This window comes from Pieris rapae, chromosome 12 (assembly GCF_905147795.1).
Source record: "Pieris rapae chromosome 12, ilPieRapa1.1, whole genome shotgun sequence".
Classification (NCBI taxonomy): Eukaryota; Metazoa; Arthropoda; class Insecta; order Lepidoptera; family Pieridae; genus Pieris; species Pieris rapae.
The window spans coordinates 1076041-1099891 of record NC_059520.1 but is presented as its reverse complement, the minus strand read 5'-3'; the positions used below and the strand labels follow the sequence as shown (position 1 = coordinate 1099891).

At 31.8% G+C, this 23851-nt stretch overlaps 2 protein-coding genes across 15 annotated transcripts; both read right to left on the bottom strand.

The window, feature by feature from the left end:
- Positions 1-250: 250 nt before the first annotated feature.
- Positions 251-23646, bottom strand: LOC110998373 (alaserpin). 14 transcript variants are annotated; one of them, XM_045630269.1, is made up of 11 exons: positions 23512-23646; positions 21026-21114; positions 19269-19412; positions 18183-18386; positions 17816-17914; positions 17155-17295; positions 16514-16723; positions 15909-16053; positions 7299-7347; positions 1002-1080; positions 251-330 (listed from the first exon to the last, which is right to left on the bottom strand). In XM_045630269.1, the coding sequence occupies exons 1-10, from the start codon at positions 23531-23533 to the stop codon at positions 1002-1004; spliced, it is 1182 nt and encodes a 393-aa protein (XP_045486225.1). In that variant the 5' UTR covers positions 23534-23646; the 3' UTR covers positions 251-330. The 14 variants fall into 14 exon arrangements, 13 of the variants coding, with proteins under 13 accessions (XP_045486225.1, XP_022122688.2, XP_045486223.1 ...); XM_045630267.1 differs by lacking the exons at positions 251-330; positions 1002-1080; positions 7299-7347 and adding exons at positions 1922-1995; positions 7220-7298; positions 9437-9485; XM_022266996.2 differs by lacking the exon at positions 7299-7347 and having other exon boundaries at positions 1002-1129.
- Positions 2656-6906, bottom strand: LOC123689572. Its single transcript, XM_045630271.1, has one exon. It carries the CDS (start codon positions 6525-6527, stop codon positions 5763-5765), a length of 765 nt encoding a protein of 254 aa, XP_045486227.1. The 5' UTR covers positions 6528-6906; the 3' UTR covers positions 2656-5762.
- Positions 23647-23851: the final 205 nt, after the last annotated feature.

Genomic DNA, 23851 nt, shown 5'->3' with positions numbered 1-23851 from the left:
CTAAACAATTAATAAGACATTTGCAGACTTATTTAAATATGGCTGCCTGTGTGGTTGATAGATCTTATCGATCGAATTGTACCACTATCTTAGCAAATAAATGTTTTTTTTATTTATGATTTATTATTAATTTATATGCAGGGAATCTTGGATGCCTTAAGTGAAAATGAAGTATAGTATATGGAATATATTTTATTTTGGCATTGTTGAGTTCTTCCACATTGGCAAAATTAAAAAAAAAAACATTAGATACATTAGAACCATTTATTTTAAAATATTATACACTTTTCCTAAATTCTCGGATTTCTCTTCGCCCCTGAGTATTAAAATCTGTAAATGGAGATATATTAATATCTATACTTTATAAAAATATTTGTAAACAAAACAAGGCAATAATGAGAACAGAAGCATCAATAGCATACATGGAAATTCAAACATAATAACATTTACGACCAATATTCTGACGAAATTTAGCTAATTTGATTAAAAAAATCTCTTTAAATAATCTATTTTAATAGTGAAAAGCAAATTAATTCACAAATTTGTTAATATATAGGAGTATTCAACAGCACAAACATAAAATAAATAGGGGAAATAATCGGAAATTGAAAGTATTTTAAATTTTGAATAAATAATTGTAGACCTTAAATGTCTTCTTTTTTTTTGGTAAATGTAACAAAGATGTAATTGGTGGTGTACAATTTATTAATTTAATTAAAAATAAACTAATAAATGCATTTGAATATAGAATCGAAAAATAAAGACCAATCACCGTTCATACGTGCAAACCCGAGAAGATTGAATTTTCAAGCAAGTTGTTAATTTGTATACTCAGAAACTGGTAATTAACATCACAGACATAACAGTAGAAATTCGTAATATCTTTTTAAGAACAACTTAATCTCTTTATTTTATTTTGTAATACAAATTAAAACACGAAAGTAAAAAGAATATCAATTAAATTAATGACACATATTAGACATAATTGTATTGAAACTGACCTAATTGAAAAATGCTCCGTTAAAAATAATATTTTCTCCCGTTTTCAAATAAAATAGGAAGGAATGGTCAGCGTAAAACCTCTGAGCGGGAAAAGGAACTGGTGCCGAAATTAAAACAATTCCGAATTCTGGAACAAAAATACATACAATTTGAGCTGGAAGAAACTTCAAGGGGATTAAGCTTTACTATTCTATCCATATGTGTATTGGATGCAGGAGTCATATTTAGTGTTGAGTCACAACTTGAGACAGCTAGGAAATTATATATGAGAGGAGCGCATAAACGTGGCCTTACACGATTATACGATATCCAATGTTACAGTACGTATAGAGCAACTAACTAACTAATTAATTTCGACAGGATCGCGAATCTTAAGTAGGTTTTGAAGATGTTTTGGCTATTGCTCCCATTATACATTAACAATACCCACATGCCTATGAAAACAATATTTACTCCTAATAATACCTAAGCGTGGTAAGATCCGTCGAAAAGAGTTATCAAATTAAAGAAGAATGGGTGATCAGCGAAAAATTGTTTGTGAGGATCAATGGTGTCGCCGATAATACGGTCAGCTGAAATAACTGAAAAGAAATATATATATAGCAGCCAACTGGCTTAATTGGCCGTACACTTAACATTCTAGCCTTTTAACTAAACGGCGCCGTTTATCTCGCGGCCTCAAAGATCGATCGAAGGCCATCGATCGTTTGTTACAACATTTACATGTTACAACTGACTGGCTAATGCTTAGGCTATTCGATAGAGCTATTATTTGGCAGAAATATAATAGATGAAACATATAAAATATTTCTATTAAAATTAAATTGCATGAAAGCCGCATTATTATTGGCACTACAGCCTTCCATTGCACTTAATTTCTTCCGCATAGGCAAAATAAAAAAAAAACATTAGATATATATGAAGCATTTATTTTAAAATAGTGTACACTATTCCTAAATTCTCGGTTTTCTCTTCGCCCCTGAGTATTAAAATCTGTAAATAGAGATATATTAATATCTATACTTTATAAAAATATTTGAAAAAAAAAACAATGCAATAATGAAAAAACAGCCAAAAACTTCAGCAGCATACATGCAAATACATTATAATAATTTTTACGACCAATATTCTTACGAATTTCAGCTAATTAGATAAAAAAAATCATTTTTAATAATCTATTTCAATAGTGAAACGGAAATTAATTCACAAATTTATTAATATTTAGGAGTATTCAACAGCACATACATAAAATAAATAGGGAAAATAATCGGAAATTGAAAGTATGTAATTTAAATTTTGAATAAACTATTGTATAGACCTGACCTGATGTCTTATTACTTTTTGGTAAATGAAACAAAGATGTAATTGTTGGAGTACAGTTTATAAATAAATTCTATATTTATATTTATTCTGTAATAATCAATAATTTTAAAACTTGACAAGGGACAGAACCTAATTACAAAATACTCCATTAATTTTTTTTTTCACATTTCAAATAAAATAAGAAGGAATGGTCAGCATAAATCCTCTTTGGGCGAAAGGAAATTATAGCAGAATGAAATGCAATATTGACTTCTGGAATAAAATTTAAATTAAGTCAAGTGACACACAAACGTGGGCAAAGCTGGGAGATACTTGGAAATAATAAATAAATAAATAAAATAGCCTTTATTGCTGAACTTATTTTTACAGTAATTTTTCTTACAAATACGTTTATAACTTTTAACAGTTTCTTTTCTTTTCATAAATCAGGTATCGGTAAACGGTCGTTTCTACATTTCAGCTTGTCTCTCGACATAGGCCTCCTCTAAAGATTTCCACTCTGTTCTATTTTTCGCTATGCGCGTCCATATTGGGCCCGCCACTTTTTTGATGTCGTCCTCCCATCTTCTAGTCTGTCTGCCTCTGTTTCTTTTACTATCTCGTGGTTGCCATTCAGTTATTATTCTCGTCCATTTCTCCTTCTTCTCTCTTATCATATGCCCAGCCCACCTCCACTTTAAGCACCTGTATGTTGTGTATGCATTCTTAAATTTTGTTTTGTTTTTGATACATTTTAGTTTAACTCGGTCTTTTCTTTTAATTCCTATTGTGCTTCTCTCCATTCCATTCTGACAAACTTTTATTTTCCTTGCTTGTTCTTCTGTCAATGCCCATGTTTGGCACCCATATAGTAAGCATGGTAAGATACACATATTGTATATTCTCCTCTTGTTCCTCATAGACATATCCTGGTTCTTCATGACTTCACTGAGTGACCAATATCTCTTCCAAGTATTAGTTATTCTTCTTTCTATTTCTTTTTGCATACATTCCTCAGTAGATATTAACTGTCCCAAATACACATACTCCTTTACGTACTCTATTTCTTCATCATTTACTGTTATGGACTCTGTTTGTGAGGAGTTAGACATTACTTTTGTTTTCGTTAAGTTCATTGACAGGCCTGCCTTCTCACTTTCTTCCGCTAACTGTTGCAACATTTCCTTTAGGGTTTTCGGGTTTTCCGAAAATAAGATTAGGTCGTCTGCAAAGCGTAGGTGACTCAGATTTTCGCCATTTATATTTAGTCCTTTATTCGTCCAATCCAGATTTCTGAATATCATTTCCAGAACTGCTGCAAATATTTTTGGTGAAATTGGGTCTCCCTGGCGTACACCTCTCTCAACCGGAAATTCTTCGCCTATAGATTCTAATTTTACTTGTGTGGTGCTTTTTGTGTATACGTTTTTCAGTATCCGTATGTATTTTGCATGTACGCCTTGATCTTTTAGTGCGTCCCAGATAAATCTATGTTCAAGTGTGTCGAATGCTTTGTTGAAATCCACGAACCCTATGTAGTAAATTTTGTTATATTCTTTAAATTTCTGGAGTATTTGTCTAAGGGCGTGTATGTGGTCTATTGTTGAAAAATGTCTACGGAATCCAGCTTGTTCTTTGGGTTGATTTTCTTCAAGTGTGTTTGTGATTCTAGATAATATTATTTTTGAAAACACTTTGTAAATATTGGACATTAAACTGATTGGTCTGTAATTTGCTATATCTCCTTTGTCACCTTTTTTATGTAGTAGTATAATTGTAGATTTTGTCCAATCCTCTGGAATGTTTTCCGTATTGATAATTTCATTAAATATATCTGTAAGTCTTGGAGCGATTACTGGTAACGTTGCTTTTAGAAGTTCGTTTGTAACAAGATCAGATCCAGGGGCTTTATCGAGTTTTTGTGTATTTATTGCTTTTATGGTTTCTTCCTTCATTATTTCCGGTGTATATTCTTCATTAGTTATTTCGTCGTTTTCTTTTATAGTGTCTTTCTCTTTTTGACTTCGGTATAAGTTTCGGTAGAATTCTGTAGCGATTTTTAATATTTCGAGTCTTTTACCTGTACTATTACCATCTTTCTTTCTCATACTTGGTATCCAGTCCTTTTTGTAGTTTAACTCCTTCAATGCCTTTTTTATTCCTCCTGTCTTTTCTATGTAACTTTTCATTGTATTAGATCTTTTAGTTTTTCTTTCTTTCCTAAGTTGTTCACTGATCTTTTTGCTTACTTCTGTTACTCTTTGGCGGTTTCCTTTAATTTCCTTTTGTCGTAAAAGTTCTTTTCGTTCTTGTAATAATTGTTTGATTGTAAGTGAGACTTCTTTCTTGATACTTTTGTTTGTTTTTCTGGTTACTGTTTTTAGTTGATTTAGTAATAGGTTGTACTTTTCTTGTATCGATGGATATTCTTTCTTCTCTAATTCCGCGGCATCTAGAGATGTTTGAAGATTATTAAGTAATAGTTTAGGGTCACCTGAGTATTGTACCGCTAATTGTTTATTTTGAAATCGTCTTGTTTTCTTGAACATTCCTGACATCGCAACTCGAACCATCCTATGGTCTGTGTGGAAGTTTAAATTGTTTATGATCGAAATGTTCTTGAAGGCTTTTCTATTATTAGACATAATAAAATCGATTTCATTCTTATATTGTCCATTGGGTGAGATCCATGTCCATTTTTTTGATGGTTTCCTTTTATAAAAACTGTTTAGAATACTTAATCTGTTTTCCAGTGCAAAGTTTACTAGTCTTGTTCCGTTTTTGCTTCTATTTCCATACCCATAGTTTCCTATGGTATTTTCTTCCCCACTATTTTGAATCCCAATTTGTCCATTAAAGTCTCCCATCACGATGACGTTTTTGTGTGCGTTATCAATAGCGTTTTGGAGATTTTCATAGAATTCCTCAATTGTTTTTACGTCCTCTTTTTTATCAGATTCAGTTGGTGAATATGCCTGTATAATAGACCATCTCTCTTCTTTATCTCCGTTCACGGGCAGTTTTATATTAAGGATTGCAATACGTTCCGAGAATCCACTAAGTTCTTCTATGTTGTTGACTAGATTTACTTTCACCATGAATCCAACTCCATACAGCCCGGGCGTCTCCCCTTTATAATGTAGTACGTATTTGCCATGGTTTTCTATACCTTCTCCAAATCTGCGCATTTCGCTAATACCTATAATATCCCACTTTAACTCTTCTATTGCCAGCTCTAGTTCTTGGAGTTTTTCAGGTGTTCTAAGAGATCGACAGTTAATAGTTGCTATGTGGATGTCATTTACTTTGTTTTTCATGTTAGTGTTATTTTTTTTCTTTAGAGGGTCGTGGTCATTTTTCCCCACGATGACCAGTCGGCTTGGGGAAGTATTTTGTTTTGTTATTTTATGTTGGTTCATGTTGAGCTGTTTATTTTTCCGTTTACCGACAGTTAATTGTTATTCTTTGTTAGTTGTTGTCTTAGCGGGAAGAGACGAAAGAGAATTAGCTCTAATCCTCATTACGTCGAAAGCATTTGGTCTATTGTTAATCGGCGGCATTAGAGTTTGTTGTTTCCTTGGTTGAGCATTGTTTTGTGGGGATGATGATGTTTCTCTTTTGCGCTTTTCCTTATTTATGTTAGTATTTTTTCCTTTTACTACTAGTTTGTCAAATTTCAGGTACGCGATATTTCCCTTTTCTCTCTCCTCTTTTAGCTGCGCCTGCAACGTTTTCCTTTTCTCTATTACTTCCTTTGTGTAGTCTTCTGTAACATATACATTTTTGAAGTTTTTCTTCTTTCCCATAACTTCATTCTTCTTCCATTCGCTCGTAAAGGAAATCAGAATTGGTCTTGGTTTTCCAGAAGACTTTCCCTTTCCTAGACGATATATTTTGTTTATCTCATGTTCTTGTAATTGTATGTCAAGGTCAGTTTTGAAAATATGTATTGTATTTTGTATTAATTCTTGTGTAGACCTTTCGCCTTCATTTACTCCAAACATTATCAAATTGTTTTGCTTCTTTCCTCTTTTTAAACTTTCTACTTCCTTTTCGAGATTTTCTACTTTTATTTTTAAGTTTCTATTTTCTGTTATAATAGGTTGAAGTTTTTCGTCTAATCTCTCCATTATATTATTTGTTATCGAATCTTTCAATTCTATTGTTTGGTTCAAGATTTCATTCTTCATTTTATCAAACAATAGTTGAAACTGATCCTCCATTCTTGTAAACTAAATCTGCGTGTTATGGAACGTAATTAGTGGTAGTTTTTATTTACTTGCTCTGGCAACACTAGTTAGCTGTTACTGTGACAAGTGTCAATGTCATTGATCTTTTGTCTATGCTCAATATGATTGGTGGATTTCTAACCTCTAATTATCACTTTTTGGAGATACTTTTGTTGAAATTCAAGAACTTACGTGATATTGTGTGAAATCGGTAGTTCCACTACACGGACGACACTTCAATTTGTGTTTTGTGACGTCGCAGTCTCAAGAACAGTGTACGAAATTATTTTTTTAGCACTCAATAATACGGAGCTACACAATTACGATGCTTACAGTATGACAGCCCAGAGATGTCTCTGGAAATAGGTAGATGTAAATATTAAATAGATTTTATTTATAAAATAAACAAATACATGCATTTGAATATAGAATCGAAAAATGAAGACCAATCACCATTCATACATGCAAACCCAAGAAGTTTGAATTTCCCAACAAGTTGTTTAATTAAAAAGTCATAAATTTGGAATTAACATCACAAACGTAACAGTAGAAATTTGTAATATTTTTAATAAAATATTAAATAATCTTGTAATTTAATTCTGTTATACACATCCAAACACGAAAGTAGAAAGAATATCGATTAAAGTAATGACAGTTATATAAAACATAATTGTATGGAAACTGACCTAATTGAAAAATGCTCCGTTAAAAATAATATTTTCTCCCGTTTTCAAATAAAATAGGAAGGAATGGTCAGCGTAAAACCTCTGAATGGAATTGGGACCTCCTACCGAAAGTAAAACTATTCCGTATTCTGGAACAAAAATACATACAATTTGAGATGGAAGAAACTTTAAAGGGGATTTAGCGTTATTGGTTTATCCATATGTGTATTGGATGCAGGAGTTATATTTAGTGGTGAGTCACGAATTGCGACAGCTAGGAAATTATATATGAGAGGAGCGCATAAACGTGGCCTTACACGATTATACGATCTCCAGTGTTACAGTACGTATAGAGCAATTAACTGACTAATTAATTTCGACAGGATCGCGAATTTTCAGTAGGTTATGAAGATGTTTTGGCTATTGCTCCCATTATACATTAACATTACCCGCATGCCAATGAAAAAATATTAACTCCTAAAAATACCTAAGCGTGGTTAGCTCCGTTGAAAAGAGTTATTTTTCTATTTATCAAATAAAAGAAGAATAGGTGATCAGCGATAAATTGTTTCTGAGGATCAATGGCGTAGCCGATAATACGGTCAGCTCAAATAGCTGAAAAGAAATATATATGTAACCAACTGGCTTAATTGGCCGCTCAATTAACAGTCTAGCCTTTTAACTAAACGGCGCTGTTTAACTAGCGGCCTCAAAGATCGATCAGAGGCCATCGATCGTTTGTTACAACATTTAATAAACTTACTGGCTACTCGATAGAGCGATGATTTGGCAGAAATATAATATAATATTATGAAACATATAAAATATTTCTTTTAAAATTAAATTGTATAAAAGTCGCATTATTATCATGGCTTTATGAGCATTCATTTTTTTTGTTAACATACAACAAATACATGTTGAACCAAAACTTTCTATTGCGGCTAAACGTGGTAAACCATTTGAGAATTTAAAATGTTATTTGAACTGACGTGAACATAAAATAAAAATAAAATACCTAATCGAAGTACCTACATGTCGTTAAAAATAATAATTTCACAATTCATTAAATAATGTAGTTGATCGATCGAATTGTACCACTATCTTGGCAAATAAACGATTTTTTTATTAATGATTTATTTAAAGGGAATATTAGATGCTTTAAGTTAAAATGAAGGATAATAATGTGGACTATATTTATTTGGTATTGTATAGGCAAAAAAAAACATTAGGTTCCTTTGAAGCATTTATTTTAAAATAGTGTACACTATTCCTAAATTCTCGGTTTTCTCTTCGCCACTGAGTATTAAAACCTGTAAATAGAGATATATTAATATCTATACTTTATAAAAATATTTGAAAAAAAAAAACAATGCAATAATGAAAAAAGCCAAAAGCTTCAGCAGCATACATGCAAATACATCATAATTTAACGTTTAATTAATTTACAAATTTGTTAATATATAGGAGTATTCAACAGGACATACATAAAATAAATAGGGAAAATAATCGGAAATTGAAAGTAATTTCAATTTTGAATAAATTATTGTATAGACATTTAATGTCTTACTATTTGGTAAATGAAACAAAGATGAAATCGGTGGAGTACAATTTATACTTAAATATAATCTATAATTTTAATATTTGACAAGGGACTGTACCTAATTGCAAAATACTCCATTAAAAAGATATTTTTTTCCAGATTTCAAATAAAATAAGAAGGAATGGTCAGCATAAAACCTCTTTGGGCGAAAGGAAATTATAGCAGAATGAAATGCAATATTGATTTCTGGAACAAAATTGAAATTGAGTTATGTGATACACAAACGTGAGAACAGCTGGGAGATAATTATACTTGGAAATAGGGAGATATAAATATACAGTAAAAATAAACTAATACATGCATAGGTATATAGAATAAGAAAATGAAGACCAATCACCATTCATACATGCAAACCCAAGAAGTTTGAATTTGTTTAATTAAAAAGTCAGACATTTGGAATTAACATCACAAACGTAACAGTAGAAATGTGTAATATTTTTCTAAAAATATTAGATAATCTTGTAATTTAATTCTGTTATACACATCCAAACACGAAAGTAGAAAGAATATCGATTAAAATAATGACAGTTATATAAGACATAATTGTATGGAAACTGACCTAATTGAAAAATGCCCCGTTAAAAATAATATTTTCTCCCGTTTTCAAATAAAATAGGAAGGAATGGTCAGCGTAAAACCTCTGAGTGGGAAAGGAAACTACTGCCGAAAGTAAAGCAATTCCGAATTCTGGAACAAAAATATATACAATTTGAGATGGAAGAAATTTCAAGGGAGATTTAGCTTATAAGATGCAGGAGTCATATTTAGTGTTGAGTCACTACTTCAGAGAGCTGGGAATTAAATATTGAAGGAGCGTATAAACGTGGACTTACCACGATTATACGATCTCAAATGTTAGAGTACGTATATGTAACTACTTGTTCTTTATTAAAATGTTGATGGTCGGAATTAATTTCGACAGGATCGCGATTTTTTGTTGGTCTCACTATACATTAACATTACCCGCATGCCAATGAAAAAATTATTTACTCCTAAAAATACCTAGGCGTGGTAAGCTCCGTTGAAAACTGTTATCTTTCTATTTATCAAATAAAAGAGGAATGGGTGATCAGCGAAAAACTGTATCTGAGGATCGATGGTGTAGCCGATAATACGGTCAGCTGAAAATACTGAAAAGAAATATATATGTAGCAGCCAACGGGCTTAATTGGCCGCACAATTAACAGTCTAGCCTTTTAACTAAACGGCGCTGTTTAACTAGCGGCCTCAAAGATCGATCGTTTGTTACAAAATTTAATAAACTGACTGGCTAATGCTTAGGCTACTCAATAGAGCCATTATTTGGCAGAAATATAATATATGAAAAATTTAAAATATTTCTTTTAAAATGAAATTGCATGAAATTCGCATTATTATTGTCATTCATTACACTGTTGTTTTACATAAAACTTTGGAAAACATCATCAAAGTTGCCGACGCCATTTCGACAGTTACAAGAGTTTCGTTTCGAGTTTGAGACTGGCAGAAAGTGAAATTATTTTTTTTATAGAACAGGGGGCAAACGGGTAGGAGGCTCACTTGATGTTAGGTGATACCGCCGCCCATGGACACTCTCAATGCCAGAGAATTGCGAGTGCGTTGTTGGCCTTTTAAGAATTGACACGCTCTTTTCTTGAAGGACCCTAGGTCGAATGTATTTTAAATTAACAAACAACGGGCTAGGCAAGTAATGAATTTGCATTCATGTCATTTGCCTATCTGTTTAATGAACTGGCTGAACATCTTTCAGAGCGCTAGTTAAACGGCGCCGTTTAGTTTAAAGGCTAGCTTTTAATTCAACGGCCAGTTAAGCTAGTTGCGACATATACTGTCAATGACAGTAAATTTTATTTGGAACATTTCGTGTAACAAACTGTATTATTAAATATTTATTATATTAATAAGTTATTCTTATTAATAGTAACAAATATTTATTAGATATGTGTATTTTTTGTGAGGATGGAAATCTCCAAGATATGACCCGTGACCATGCATGACTACGAAACATTGTAATTTTTATAATTTCATCATTGATTGATGATTGATTATCAATTTGAGCATTCCATAGTATTTCACAAAGCATATTTTTTTGTTTACATACAACAAATATAATATGTTCAACCAAAACATTCCTTTGCGGCTAATCGTGTTAATGTTATTTTAACTGACGTGAACACAAAATAAAACTAAAATACCTAATCGAAGTACACGCCGTTAAAAAGAATAATTTCATTATTCATTAAATAATATACGAATGGGTGATCGGCAAAAAATTTCCTCCGAGGAACTATCATCTTCATGCTTCGATACAGGCCAAAAACTGGAATATTGTTAATAACAATTAAAAATTAAATAAATATAATTTCAAACGTTAAAACGAAGATATTATTCTATATTATTAATTATAAGTAATTTAATGCATATAATGTTTTTTTATCATATATTTCAATAAATTTTATTTTAATTTGGAAAGCAATGTTTCTTAGTAGTAAACTTGAAACTCAAATTTTAACTGATATATGTGTTCTCTTTCAGCAGTATATATAGAAATCAGAAATGAAGAATATCGCTTGATATTATTTGTATGTGTTAAAACATTTAAATGAGCCAAAATTTTCTTTACCCACAATTATTTTATACTAAGTGATGTAATATTCATTAAAAATACCTAGTCGTTTGTCCCGTTTCTAAATAAAAAACAATAGGATAATTCGCGTAAAATTGCTTCAGATAATTAATACCGAATATTAGAATAGCAAAAAGTCAATCGATATGAAGAAACACAAGATGTAATCTATTTTTAATTAACGATTCTATTACAAAATAATTAATACGCCTACCAATTACTCGTAAGTGGTTTATAGCCGCCTAAAATATCGACATCGTAAAAAGGACAATTAACACTGTAATTTAAGTATTTATTAAATGCTTGTGCTAAAAAAGTGTGCGTTACAGAGGGGGTTTATAAATGAATCAAATTATAGTTTTAAAGTGAAGAGGTCTAATTTTTTGTTATTAGTCGCGTCCACACAGAGCGATCAGCCTCGCGAGGCATTTACCCGAATCAGGCACGAGCGCTGCCGATGGCGAGCGACCGAGCGCCCGAGCCATCGAGTGTCAGTTGATTTGCTCAAAGGCGCACCATTCGTTTACCTCGCGCACTCTGGAGGCTACCGCGCGGCAAATGCCTCGCGAGGAAACTTATCGCGAGAGAACACTCTGTATGAACCCCCTAATGAAGCAGCTGACAGCTCGAGGCAATTGATGATATAGACATGTGTGTGACTTTAAATTTGTATACCTAAGCAAAGTAAACACCATTAAAAATGGTAGTTTCTCCAGATCGCAGGTAAATTATGAAGGGGTGGTTGGCAATGAATAGTGGCGATTCCGAATCTGCGATATACAGTACAAGAAATCCTGCAATGCGTATAAATATATAATTACAAGTTTATTTAGTTTAGTGTGGTATTAGATTGATCGCCGAAATAAGTACCTTAAATGAATGTTTTAATGTTTTTAACTCTTGTTAGTATTAATTGTGTCTCCAATTTATGATCAATGTTTTTTTGTATTAATTGCCAAAAAGCAATGAAGTATGTACACCAACGTTAGAAATATTAAGAAGCATTTTCAAAACATATTGGCGCGAGAAGAGAAAATAGTACCTAAGAATAGAAGACACCATTAAAGAGAGTGCTGTAATTAACTTTTACGAAGAATAGAAAAGGCGAATCAGCGTAAAATCTTTCTGAATTAACATAATAATGCAATTGTAGGAAGCCTGAAAAAAACATACGTACCTTTTAAATATTGTGTGTGTGTGTTTAATGAGGGAAATATGATCAAAAATCATGTTTTTAATACATTTATTTTTAATTTTTTCAATTTTGAATTTAAAAATATAAATATCAAAGTGAATTTTGACAATTATGAACGAAGTTTAGTAAACCACTTTAGTTTTTTCGGTCGATAACAATTTTTTTATTACATTTCAGTGCGTATTAAATTCTAAATTTGAAATTTGATTCATTCAAATTTGACTCCACTGAAAATGGGAGTTGATTCGGTTCTAATTTCAAAATAAAACGGTCTGTCAGCCACGAAGAATTTTGCCTGTGGTTCATCTAAAATAAGGCTGGAAGCGACCGGTAGAAATGCTGAAAAACAAATGAAAGATATGTAAAAATGTGTCTGTACTGTAAATATAATGAATGTTATAGCAAAAAGGATAGCAAAGGGATGCACTGATATCGTTTTTTACTTCGCCCTTGTTTGTAAGTTTAAACCACATTTAAAATTAAAATACGTGAACAATGTAAGAACATACTCAGAATTCATGCATCTATGTTTACATCTAAAAGACTCCACACTAATAAGTCAGAGGTTATGCATATGTGTGTATGTATATGAATGTACCCATTTATTTATGTAAATGATAGGCTAATTCAAGCTATAAGCTTATTATTTAAAAATGAGTACCTATTTCCGGTGATGCCATTTAAATTAACATTTTGGATTAATTTGTAAAAGATTTTTATGATATGAAAAGTTAACGATGATTTAATCTACTTTTAACTATATTATGTATATTACATACATATATTTATGTATATTAATTGTTTTACTAAAAATATTATTAAAAGATAAACAATTCTGGCAATTAATTTGTATCCCTTAATACAATTTCGTTATATGCTATTGTTGAACTTATTTTTGTGTGATTATTTTTTTACACCACTGAATAGAGTAACTGTGTTAAGTTTGATCTCAAAATAAAATGGTCTGTCAGCGAAAAATGTCTTTGCTTCCGCACCAACAACAAGACTTTCAGCGACTATTATAAATTCTGAAATATAAATAAAATTTCACTCGTAATGTTTCCACAAGAAACACTAAATATAATATATAGCATATCGTAAAGGCAATGTTAAGGAATTATTTATTTGAACATTAGTGTTACCCAGGCATGAAATGTCCCATTTTTGTAAACTTTTCGAAATTTAAAGTGTTTTTATATTTAACAGATAATTGTTCATTTTCTAGGGATATATTATAAGCTAAATTATATTTAATACATATGTGTTAAGCTTGTATTTGTCTTTATAAGTATTACAAAATGGAATCTGCGTTAGTTTAGTGTCTCAAATCGCGGCGGAGAATACACAAAGGAGGTACATTGTTAATATAAATGTTTTGATTTTAAAGAAACCCATAGAATGCAAAAATGTAATTTATTAAATACAAGTCAGATTTAACATTATTCAGCTTTAACGCCGTTAAAAATGGGTAAATCGTTTAGCCTTATTTCATAGTAAAATGGTCTATCAGCAAAGAAGGTCTTATACGTTTTGCGGATAATGCTGGATGCGTAGCTAACACCGAAAGCTGAAAAAAACCTTCGAATTATAATAAAATATAATAAAAAAATATCGAACAATTATTGAAAAATGTTTGTGTAATAAGTAAGCGCCAGTAACATCTACTTAAACATATGTTGTCCTAAAAAGTAACTGGCATATTTTTTTTAAATGTAACAAATGAGGCTCACCGGATGTCAAGTGATACTTTTTTTTATAGAACAGGGGGCAAACGGGCAGGAGGCTCGCCTGATGTTAAATGACACCGCCGACCATAGACACTCTCAATCTCAGAGGGCTGGCGTTATCGGCCTTTTAAGAATTGGTACGCTCTTTTCTTGAAGGACCCTAAGTTGAACTGATTCGGAAATACTTCAGTGGGCAGCTGGTTCCACAAACTGGTGGAACCAGCCGTTACAGCAGATACTGCCAGCCATAGACCATTTCCAGTTGGCTGGTAAATGCATTTCCGGCCTTTTAGGTTACATAAAAACACGTAACTCAGGCTTCTAGTGTAGAAGAACTGTATTTAAGGAGTCTGTATCTACCCAATTACATGAGACTTCATTATATACTGAATATAGTTATATATAGTAAGGCAGACATGTTCTGCTCTTGTTTCAGTGCATAGAGTAAATTGGACTCCGTCGCGGTATGTAATATTTAACTTAAATTTGTATAATGAAAATTTAATCTTTTATCATATAAATTTACTTTATTGGTATTTGGCAAAATCCCAACATATTTTAGTCTTTTAATGAATATTTAAACATAAAATGTTTCGCATTCACGCAAAATATATTTAATTTTAATTAAAATTTTCCACTAGTCCTATATTATATTTACGCCTTTTTCCGAAAGGGCAGGCAGATCGGATGACCACTATGGTCCTCTCTCGCTTAAGTCGCATTCGGTAGGACATAGTTCAGTGAAACGCTCAGTTGTTGAAAAACCTATCAGTGTTATTGAGACACTTTTGCCAAGAGAGTCCAAAGTCTATCAGCGAAAGCGATATCTCGACGTTTTTGATACTTCGGTCTAGTTCTCTCAATAGCGCCATTGCAATCTTGGAATCACGCGCTATAAACTTAAGAGTTCGACTAGACTAGACTAGTGTCACTAGAAATTAAGCAGAGGTCAATATATAATATCATGATCCTTGAAAACTCATGAATATTTTTTGATGGGGAAACGAGGCAGAAATACATATTTAAACATATCTATCAATATTTCTGTGTGTGTACGTGTTGATTTGGAACACTTAGGATAAGATGTTGGATCAGTGTCTTGACAAAATAAACCTACGTAATGTATTTTTGTGTTTATGCTTATTAAAAATATACATAATTGACTAAGCAAGTTTGTTGTTTTAATGAACTTACCTTAATATAGCATTAAGGTAAGTTAAAGTTTGGCCTGTATTATGGCATTGCTTTTATCGTTTATTACGAATCACGTCAACTCAGAAGAATGATCTTCTGACTACTGACGATATTGAAGTCAATATATTGAAAGTATATTACCACGAGTTGGTTCAATATATTGAACCTGGTATTATGATATTGGACCACGATATTTATTGACCGCCTGACTCCTGCCAAACATGCTTTAACTAATCATGTACAGTCCTTTGTCGCACTTGTTTTGTTTCTTTCTTTCATTAGCTTTCATTGAGCATACTCACTAATCGATTTAAGTCAATATTTAGTAAAAATTATATTTAATTGTCATAATTATTATCGCGACTTACCGTTGGCTGCTGCAGCTTCTGCGCCTTCCTCATTGACTTCAATGAAAGCCTTCTGTATGGCTTCACTTATAAATAAGTCACCCTCTCCCTTTAACAGGTTAGTTAAACGGGCTTGTCCAGGTGTGAATAGTTTCGTAACGTCCATCTGAGGAAATATTCAATTCTAAATTGGATTCTTCTAATTGACCACAAAAATGTAAGAAGAATAAAATTATTAATTGAAGTAATAATTCGAAATAAAGGTTATGTGTGTAATGTTCAGCATTACGAAATGGCCAAGGGGAAGAAGGAGAAGAGCACCCAAAAAGAAGGTGGATAGAAGATATAGAAGCTTTGGTAGGAAGCGAAAGGAGTAAGAAAGCGACGGATTGTGATATTTAGAAAATGCTGGAGGAGGCCTTTATCCGAGTTCCGTTTAATGTTAAAGAATGAAGTTAGGATAGTAGAGTGCTATGAAAAAGAAAATGTATATAACAAAACAACCTGTACATTTACATAATAAAGGGACTTTGTAATGTTCACTAATATAAATGATGATTTAAAATCGGGAGTTAAGTATTATCCAAAAAATGTTATGTAGGTTAAAAATCATCAGAAATTAATACCTTTGATAAAACATCTTTCAGGTTTGTTGTAGTTTCGATTTTGAACTTAGGAATGGTGACTTCGACCTCAGTGGAATACATTTTAGCTATGGCTTTGTTGAGTGCCGAGGGGTCTCGTAATTTCTCCTCTAGCTTGGTTATTCCATCGATTTCATTGGGGAGAACCAGTATCATGGATGCTTCATCACCTTCATAGAACATTTGGAGGATCTAAAAAAACATATTACCTGTTAAGTACACAAAAGATCCATGAAGTTTGGTGTTTATTTTATTTATTTATTAACACTTCGTTACATTGCAATACAAAAATTCTCAAAAAAAAACAACAAAACAAAACTGGCGGCCTTATCGCTTTCGAGCGATCTCTTCCAGGCAACCACTGTTCGTACCAGAGCCTATATTCGAGTACTTAATAATCAGGATTATATTAAGCCCATGTCATGTTTAACAGTAGTAAACAAGACCTCCTACGGCGTGAAGGTCTCTTTCAAATTCTTCCACTTGTCTCTCATCCTCGCCATTATTTTCCAATCCTTCCCCGCTATTATTTTATAATACTTAAATGTATGGTGATTTAAACTAAGAGCTTTTACGGTATCTGCAAATCCAAGAGTTATAAAACTCTATACTATAAACCTTACCTTTGCGTCTAACTCTGGAACCTCGGCGTAGTTGAAGTCAGATTTTTGGTACATCATCGGAATTTTTACTGATTTCTCTTTTGTAATATGGAACTCCTGGTCATATGTCGCGTAAGTGCTGAACGGACTCTTCCAGAGACCCTATACATTAAATAAATAATGCAAAGTAATTAAATCAGTATAATAAACCTGCCTACGGCCCTCGCCTTTGACGCGACGGCACGATCAAAATTATTTAATTAAATACTACCGTTACAAAATAAACTAAATTTTTTTTTTATTAACCTATGGATAAAGAACTGTTACCAAGAAAGTTGATATAATAAATAATCAATAGAACACCAACGCGAGTGTCAATGGGCCTTAAATATTATTTGAACTTTTTATGCTGTTAGTTCGTCACTATGACGTCATAACAGCGAGGTGCCTAGGTAACTTCTGCATGTAGACAGAACATACAGTGTATATTTGCGGATGATTGGCGGATCCTCCTCTCAGGAGTTGTGTGCTGAGATATTGCGGGCTTCTCGATTGTGAGGAAGTTGCATGGATTTGGTTAAGGCTGCGTGTATATCGTTTCTACATCATATATTAATCAGTATCTGTACTCTTTGTAAGTTTAAAATTAAATTTAAAAGTAATTGCGTATTTTAAATGTTACCTTAAAGTAGATAGCGTTGACAAGAACAGCACGAGTATTGGCATCCAAGGAATCTGGGTCAACGAGATCTTTAATTTTTTTATTCGTTTGGTCTTCAACCTGTAATTAATTTTTATGTTAACCCAATTGCTACTTATTAAGAGATAACGATTTTAATTGCATTGTAGACTTGTATGTTTGGGTTAATGCTACATTTTTGCTAAAAATCCTATATGTCCTGGCAGAAAAATCATTCCTTTGAAGACAAATTTGCGTGCCATCGTGTGGCAGAATGTCAGAACTAACAATTGTACCGCCTTACACATTTTTATCACCTATTCTTGCAATAAATTATTATTATTACTATATATATAAATGTATTTATTACCCAAGCGTTGATTTCGCTAGCGGTTTTCTGTCCTTGAGTAAAGTCTACGTTTTTGACTTCGGAATTGAACACATCACGAGTGGTCGTTGCAAAGTTTTCATTTAGTTCATAGTTGGACGCGATGTATATTTTACTCGCTGTTTTAAGTTCCACTCCTTTCACGGATTTGAGGCTTCTTTCGGCCTGTGAAAACGCAGCTTTAGTCTGAAACATTAATTAAAAAACGTTAACTTTTGAGGTGAAAGATGCATTAAATTATGTTATATTTAATGATGTGAACTTCGGTAAATTTAAATGCTTGTCTAGTTAGCGATATAAATAAGCTTAGGCTGTGAAATAAGGTATTATGATGTTTACGACAAACGACTTCATACATACAGCTGTATTGAATTTGTCTTACAGTAAATTTGATAGCTTTAAAAAGATATGTCATTAACTAACAATACTATAAAATAAACATTATTAAGCGATTAATTATTTTAAATAAACATCGAGAGTGTCCATGGGCGGCGGTATCACTTAACATCAGGTGAGCCTCCTGCCCGTTTGCCTCCTGTTCTATAAAAAAACAATATTAGTATTAACTAAAATTGAAAAGTGTTTTATTTTTTATATGTTCACTTAAGGCCTGTATTCACTTTGATTAGTGCGAATGCAAGTGATTAGTAATTGTAATCCAATTCTTCAGTGGTACGTAAATCCGACGCTAAACAATAAAATGTCATGCTCTGACAGGTAAGCTGCGAGTGAGGGGAAGGGACGTGGATACTGGCAGTTCAAAAATAGAACACGGTTGTAATCACGTCACTACCCAGACAACTAATCACCTGCAATTCAACACTAATCAAAGTGAATACAGGCCTTTTTTTAGAATTGACTGTTATTTATTTATTTATTTATTTAGTACTCCTACAACTAACATAAATTATATATAATTACAAACAAATAGACTGAGAATATAGCCAAAGATGAAATTCATTATACATTTACATACTATAAAAAACTTATTATAATATATGTATATGAAATACTTAATAAATTATAATTTAAAGTATCTTGACCTGAATCCTTCGAATATTCACTTACCACATTGTCGTTGGGCATGCCAATTGCCTTCAAAAGTTCGTCGTGCGATTCACCCTCAGAGGCCAAAGCTAGCTGAGCCAATGGGGTCAGAACAGAGTATGCTGACAGCACAACACTCTCTTGTGGTTTCTCCTTCACTATTTCCTGTAAAGAACGTAATTCGTATTTTAATGAACTGCAAAGCAATCGTTATTTCATTTACATTTCTCGAACACGAATGTTTCCACTGTGGATCAGTCCTAATTTTTACTTAAATGTAAACAACAATATCTATTTAATAATAAAAATGAGTCTATTTTATAAATATAATAGCGACCCGCCCCGGTTTCAAAGATTTAAGCATACAAAGGGATATAGGGACAGAGAAAGCGACTTTGTTTTATAATATGCAGTGATAGTGATGACGAATATGAGTATGATTATAACAAATATATTTTCATTACAAAATACATGCAATAGATTGTTTTTGATCATTCTTCTTTAATATTCCATCCCTATAAAGTCGATTTTTGGGTCCTATTTTGATTTATTGGGTCTTAGACATGCCGATTTCCTAACAATGTTTAACTTCGTAATCAGGGTTTGAACGCACAAACTCTGGGTTGACAGTTGTTAATCACTTTTTTTTCGTGGGTAAATGCGTTACGCATACCCTCCCGCGGCACGGTTGGCTGGTGGTGATGGGTTATGTGGGGCTCGCGACTGTGCATACCCACTAAAACCCCACGGAGCCACCAACAGCCGCCCAAGGCAGGAAACGGTAACAGCATAGCGTTGTCCGCAACCAGACACGCGATCAGCCGTTAAAACTCACGGTCCTCTGCGGCCATGAATGATGTCAAATGGACCTTGGCTCAGCAAGGGCCAATCACATCAACCAATTCGCCCTGTTTAATGAAGCTGGATACAATGCTTGCAGGATTACGTCAGCATCCCTTCTTAGTTGTTAATCACTAAGCCAACTTTGCTACTAATCTATTAGTAAAACATCTAACGTATAACATATTGTAATATATTCTATACAAAAATGATTACCTTGTGAGGAGCATAGATATATAATTGATTTGTTGCTATGACTAGTTTTTATTACAAAACCGATACAGGAAAATTGCAAGGACATGGCCATGGGAGTTAATTGAATACTAAAAATACATAACTGTTGCATAGACATTTAATCTAGAATGAGGTACGAAATTTAAAAATCTAGCATTAGCTAAATAAGTTAATAATCATAAAAAATGCGTTTATCGACCGACCTTTAATATAGAGTTGGACAAAATAGTATATTATTTAAAGGACCCCAATGACTATAATCGTAATAATAATAGCTTTAACATTTGAATTCAAGATATTTCAGAAGAAAAGAAAACTAATCACTTAGCGGTAATTAGAAAACCCATAACTGTTATCGGAATTAAATTAGGTAAGCATTTTACTAATTATATTGGTGATTTAACTCGAAAATGTATACTAAATAATAATAAGTTTTATAAGGGTTGATTCGATTTTTTTTTCTAATAATATCACACAGTTTAGTAGTTTTTAAGTCTTTTACACTTAACGCAATCAACACTTCTTATCCAGAACTTGACATATTCTGTAGTGATCAATTTAAAAAAAACATGTATAAGTGCGGAGGATTAGGAGGAGGATAAATCCATTATGAATTATATCGTGTAGTTTAATAAATAAAAATATAACAAACATTCTCATAATTTATCTTCCTACTGGACTGTATAGATATATAAAATACTTACAGAAAACATTCTCGATGTAAACGCATCATTTCCCGTTCTGAGGTCTCTCGAGAGGTCGTCGGCCATTATGACGGCGGCCACAGAAAACACTGAAAAATATAAGCGAATTTTAAATCTCAATATTTAGTTAAACGGAACATTACGGAAAAATCTAGCATTATTATTTATAGAACGGGAATAAGAAGTTTGAAGCAAGTATATTTCATAATGCTATTGGCTCGATAACTTTTGCCTTTTCTTTTCATTTAACTGTGCTCATTGTGAACTAAAATTTGATCTTGGTATAATTTGATTAAACGGGGATGGTTTACTAAATGTATTTGGCGTATCAACTTATTAACCTTATATATAAACTTAGTCTTTTTTTATTTGATTTAGAGTTTATAGATAATATTTTTAAATTATATATACGACAATTATGTACTTACAAAGACAGTTTACAATTTATTGCTAAGTTTTTTGCTATCTCATTCAAGAGACGACGCGAAATTGATGTTTTCATTACAACATGAATATCATTAACAGAAGTCTAACGGTTTTTTTTTCCTTATTAATTAAGGGCTTGGGTCTAAAATGAAAATACAACCAGTCAACCTTGAATTGAACACCGATTGTATTCAGTTGAACATATAAAACTTGAGATAATGCTTGCGGGAATAATATAGCTAATTTTCGAAGTTAAAAGACATTGTTTTGCTATTCTTTAGTGTGAAAAATAAAAAAAAAACTTATACACATATTTTATTCAAACTTCGTTGCATTTATAAATATACATAAACAAATAACATGATACGAGTACATAAAAATTATAAGAGATGCAACGGGCGGCCTTATCGATAAAAAGCGATATCTTCCAGACAACCCTAGTAAGGGAAAAAACTTTTAAAAAATTATAAGAAAGTGCAAAAAATGTAAACATCAGATATTATAAAAAAATATAGGACCTTCATCTAAAATAATACAAAAAAAAAACTAAAAACTTATCTCACTGATTCATAAAATACCTATGTGATTTTATAATTTCAATGAGTAAAACTAGAATATTTCGTTTACAATTTTTGTTTAGTTAACTATGTATATATAACAATGACACATATTTCTATGTCATGTTTACCTTTTCTTTGTAGTCTATTATTTTTAGTTAATGAATCTATTGAAACGCATTATTTGGGTCTTTGAAAACATGTACAAGATATTTAAAATTATATTCTTTAAAACGATTTCATATCTGTTTTTTATATCACTTATAAATGTTTGAATACCAATTAAGTTATCAATCAAGTCTTATAGATTTGCAAAAAATGAACACGCCAACAAAAAACTAAACGTTATTCTATATATTTACCAATTAATCTCTAAAAAACATGTTTGAAAATTACAGTCTAGGTTTTTTGTGGTTGCCAAGGCTATAGTTTGATGATGATTACGTCATTGTAACGTAGTTGTAGAACTTCACATCGTGATAAAATAACCTTACCCATACATTGCTGGTATCAGAGTATATTTTGTTTTAATTTATTTTATAATCAATTGCTTAAGAAGTCAAAAAAAAACTTGGCGATTAACAAGGGTGGCGGAGAGTTTATTGCCAGTTCTTCTCTTCCGTTTTAGGCCCTTAATTTGAGAACTAAATGTACAATTAGAAGCATTTAATTTGTATTTTTTTGACGTTCATAAGAGTACATTGTGTTATCTAAACTACTACCACTAAACGCTTTCAATACATATAATTGATACCCTTTTTAGTGTCGGTGAAAACCAAACTTGGCAAAATCTAGGTTAAGAATACAATGCAATAGAACGTACATAACTGTGACGAATCTTTAGTATTTTTGTTAAATTTACAGTTATTATTCATGAATCGACGTATAAAAGGAAAATATTGTATGAAAACCTCTATGTCTATACAATATAACTAGTCTTCTGTGCCAATGTGTTGGTATCGTTGAACGTGTACCTCTAAACATATACAAAAACGTTTCTTTCTTCTTTTTTTTAAACAAACAAAAGTTGCTTTACTCTAATGCTATACAAAAAATAATCGTACGACATTTGTTAAATTTATTTAACAAATTTCACGCCTTGTACCTAAAAGGCGTCAAACGATGGATAGTCTAACGATTACTGGCCTATTAAAAAAAATATTATCACAAAACAGAAACATATTTGAGGCATACATTTATGCCAATTTAGTCATTATAATTAGTGGAAAAACCTATATATTTTTCAAACGGGGTTTCCTGATAACAAGTCAAGGTCAAAAGATAAACTTGATAAAAATATGAATGTTGGTGACAAATAATATTATTAAACTTTATCCTCATAATAAAACATATCGCATTTTTTTAATAATTACAATTATAATCAACAGACCACTAATTAAGTCCAGTACGATTTTTTTATTACATGAAACTATTTGCTGTTAATTAAACCAAAAAATAAATATAGTTACGGTACAAGATATTTAAATAGAAAAAATAACTTACAATAAAATAAAGCGAGCTTCATAATGCCAGTCGATCGGTCCTCTTGCCGGCCACACACTAACCAGTTTCACAAAGATGTACTCTTTAAGTAAATCTCGATGTTGTTATGTCAAACAATACCGGGTCATTGGGAATTCACAGAATAATCTTTGTTTATATTTGAATGCGTGATAGTAATTCTTATAATTATTTGAGGAAATATCTAAATTCAAAACTATTTATTGGTTTTATAAATCTATTTGTCGAGTCTAATCTATGATTTTTTTTAAACTCAAGTTACATATTTTTGTAAATTTTGACTAAATTCTGTTTTTCGTTACCAAAAATAACAGAATGTTTG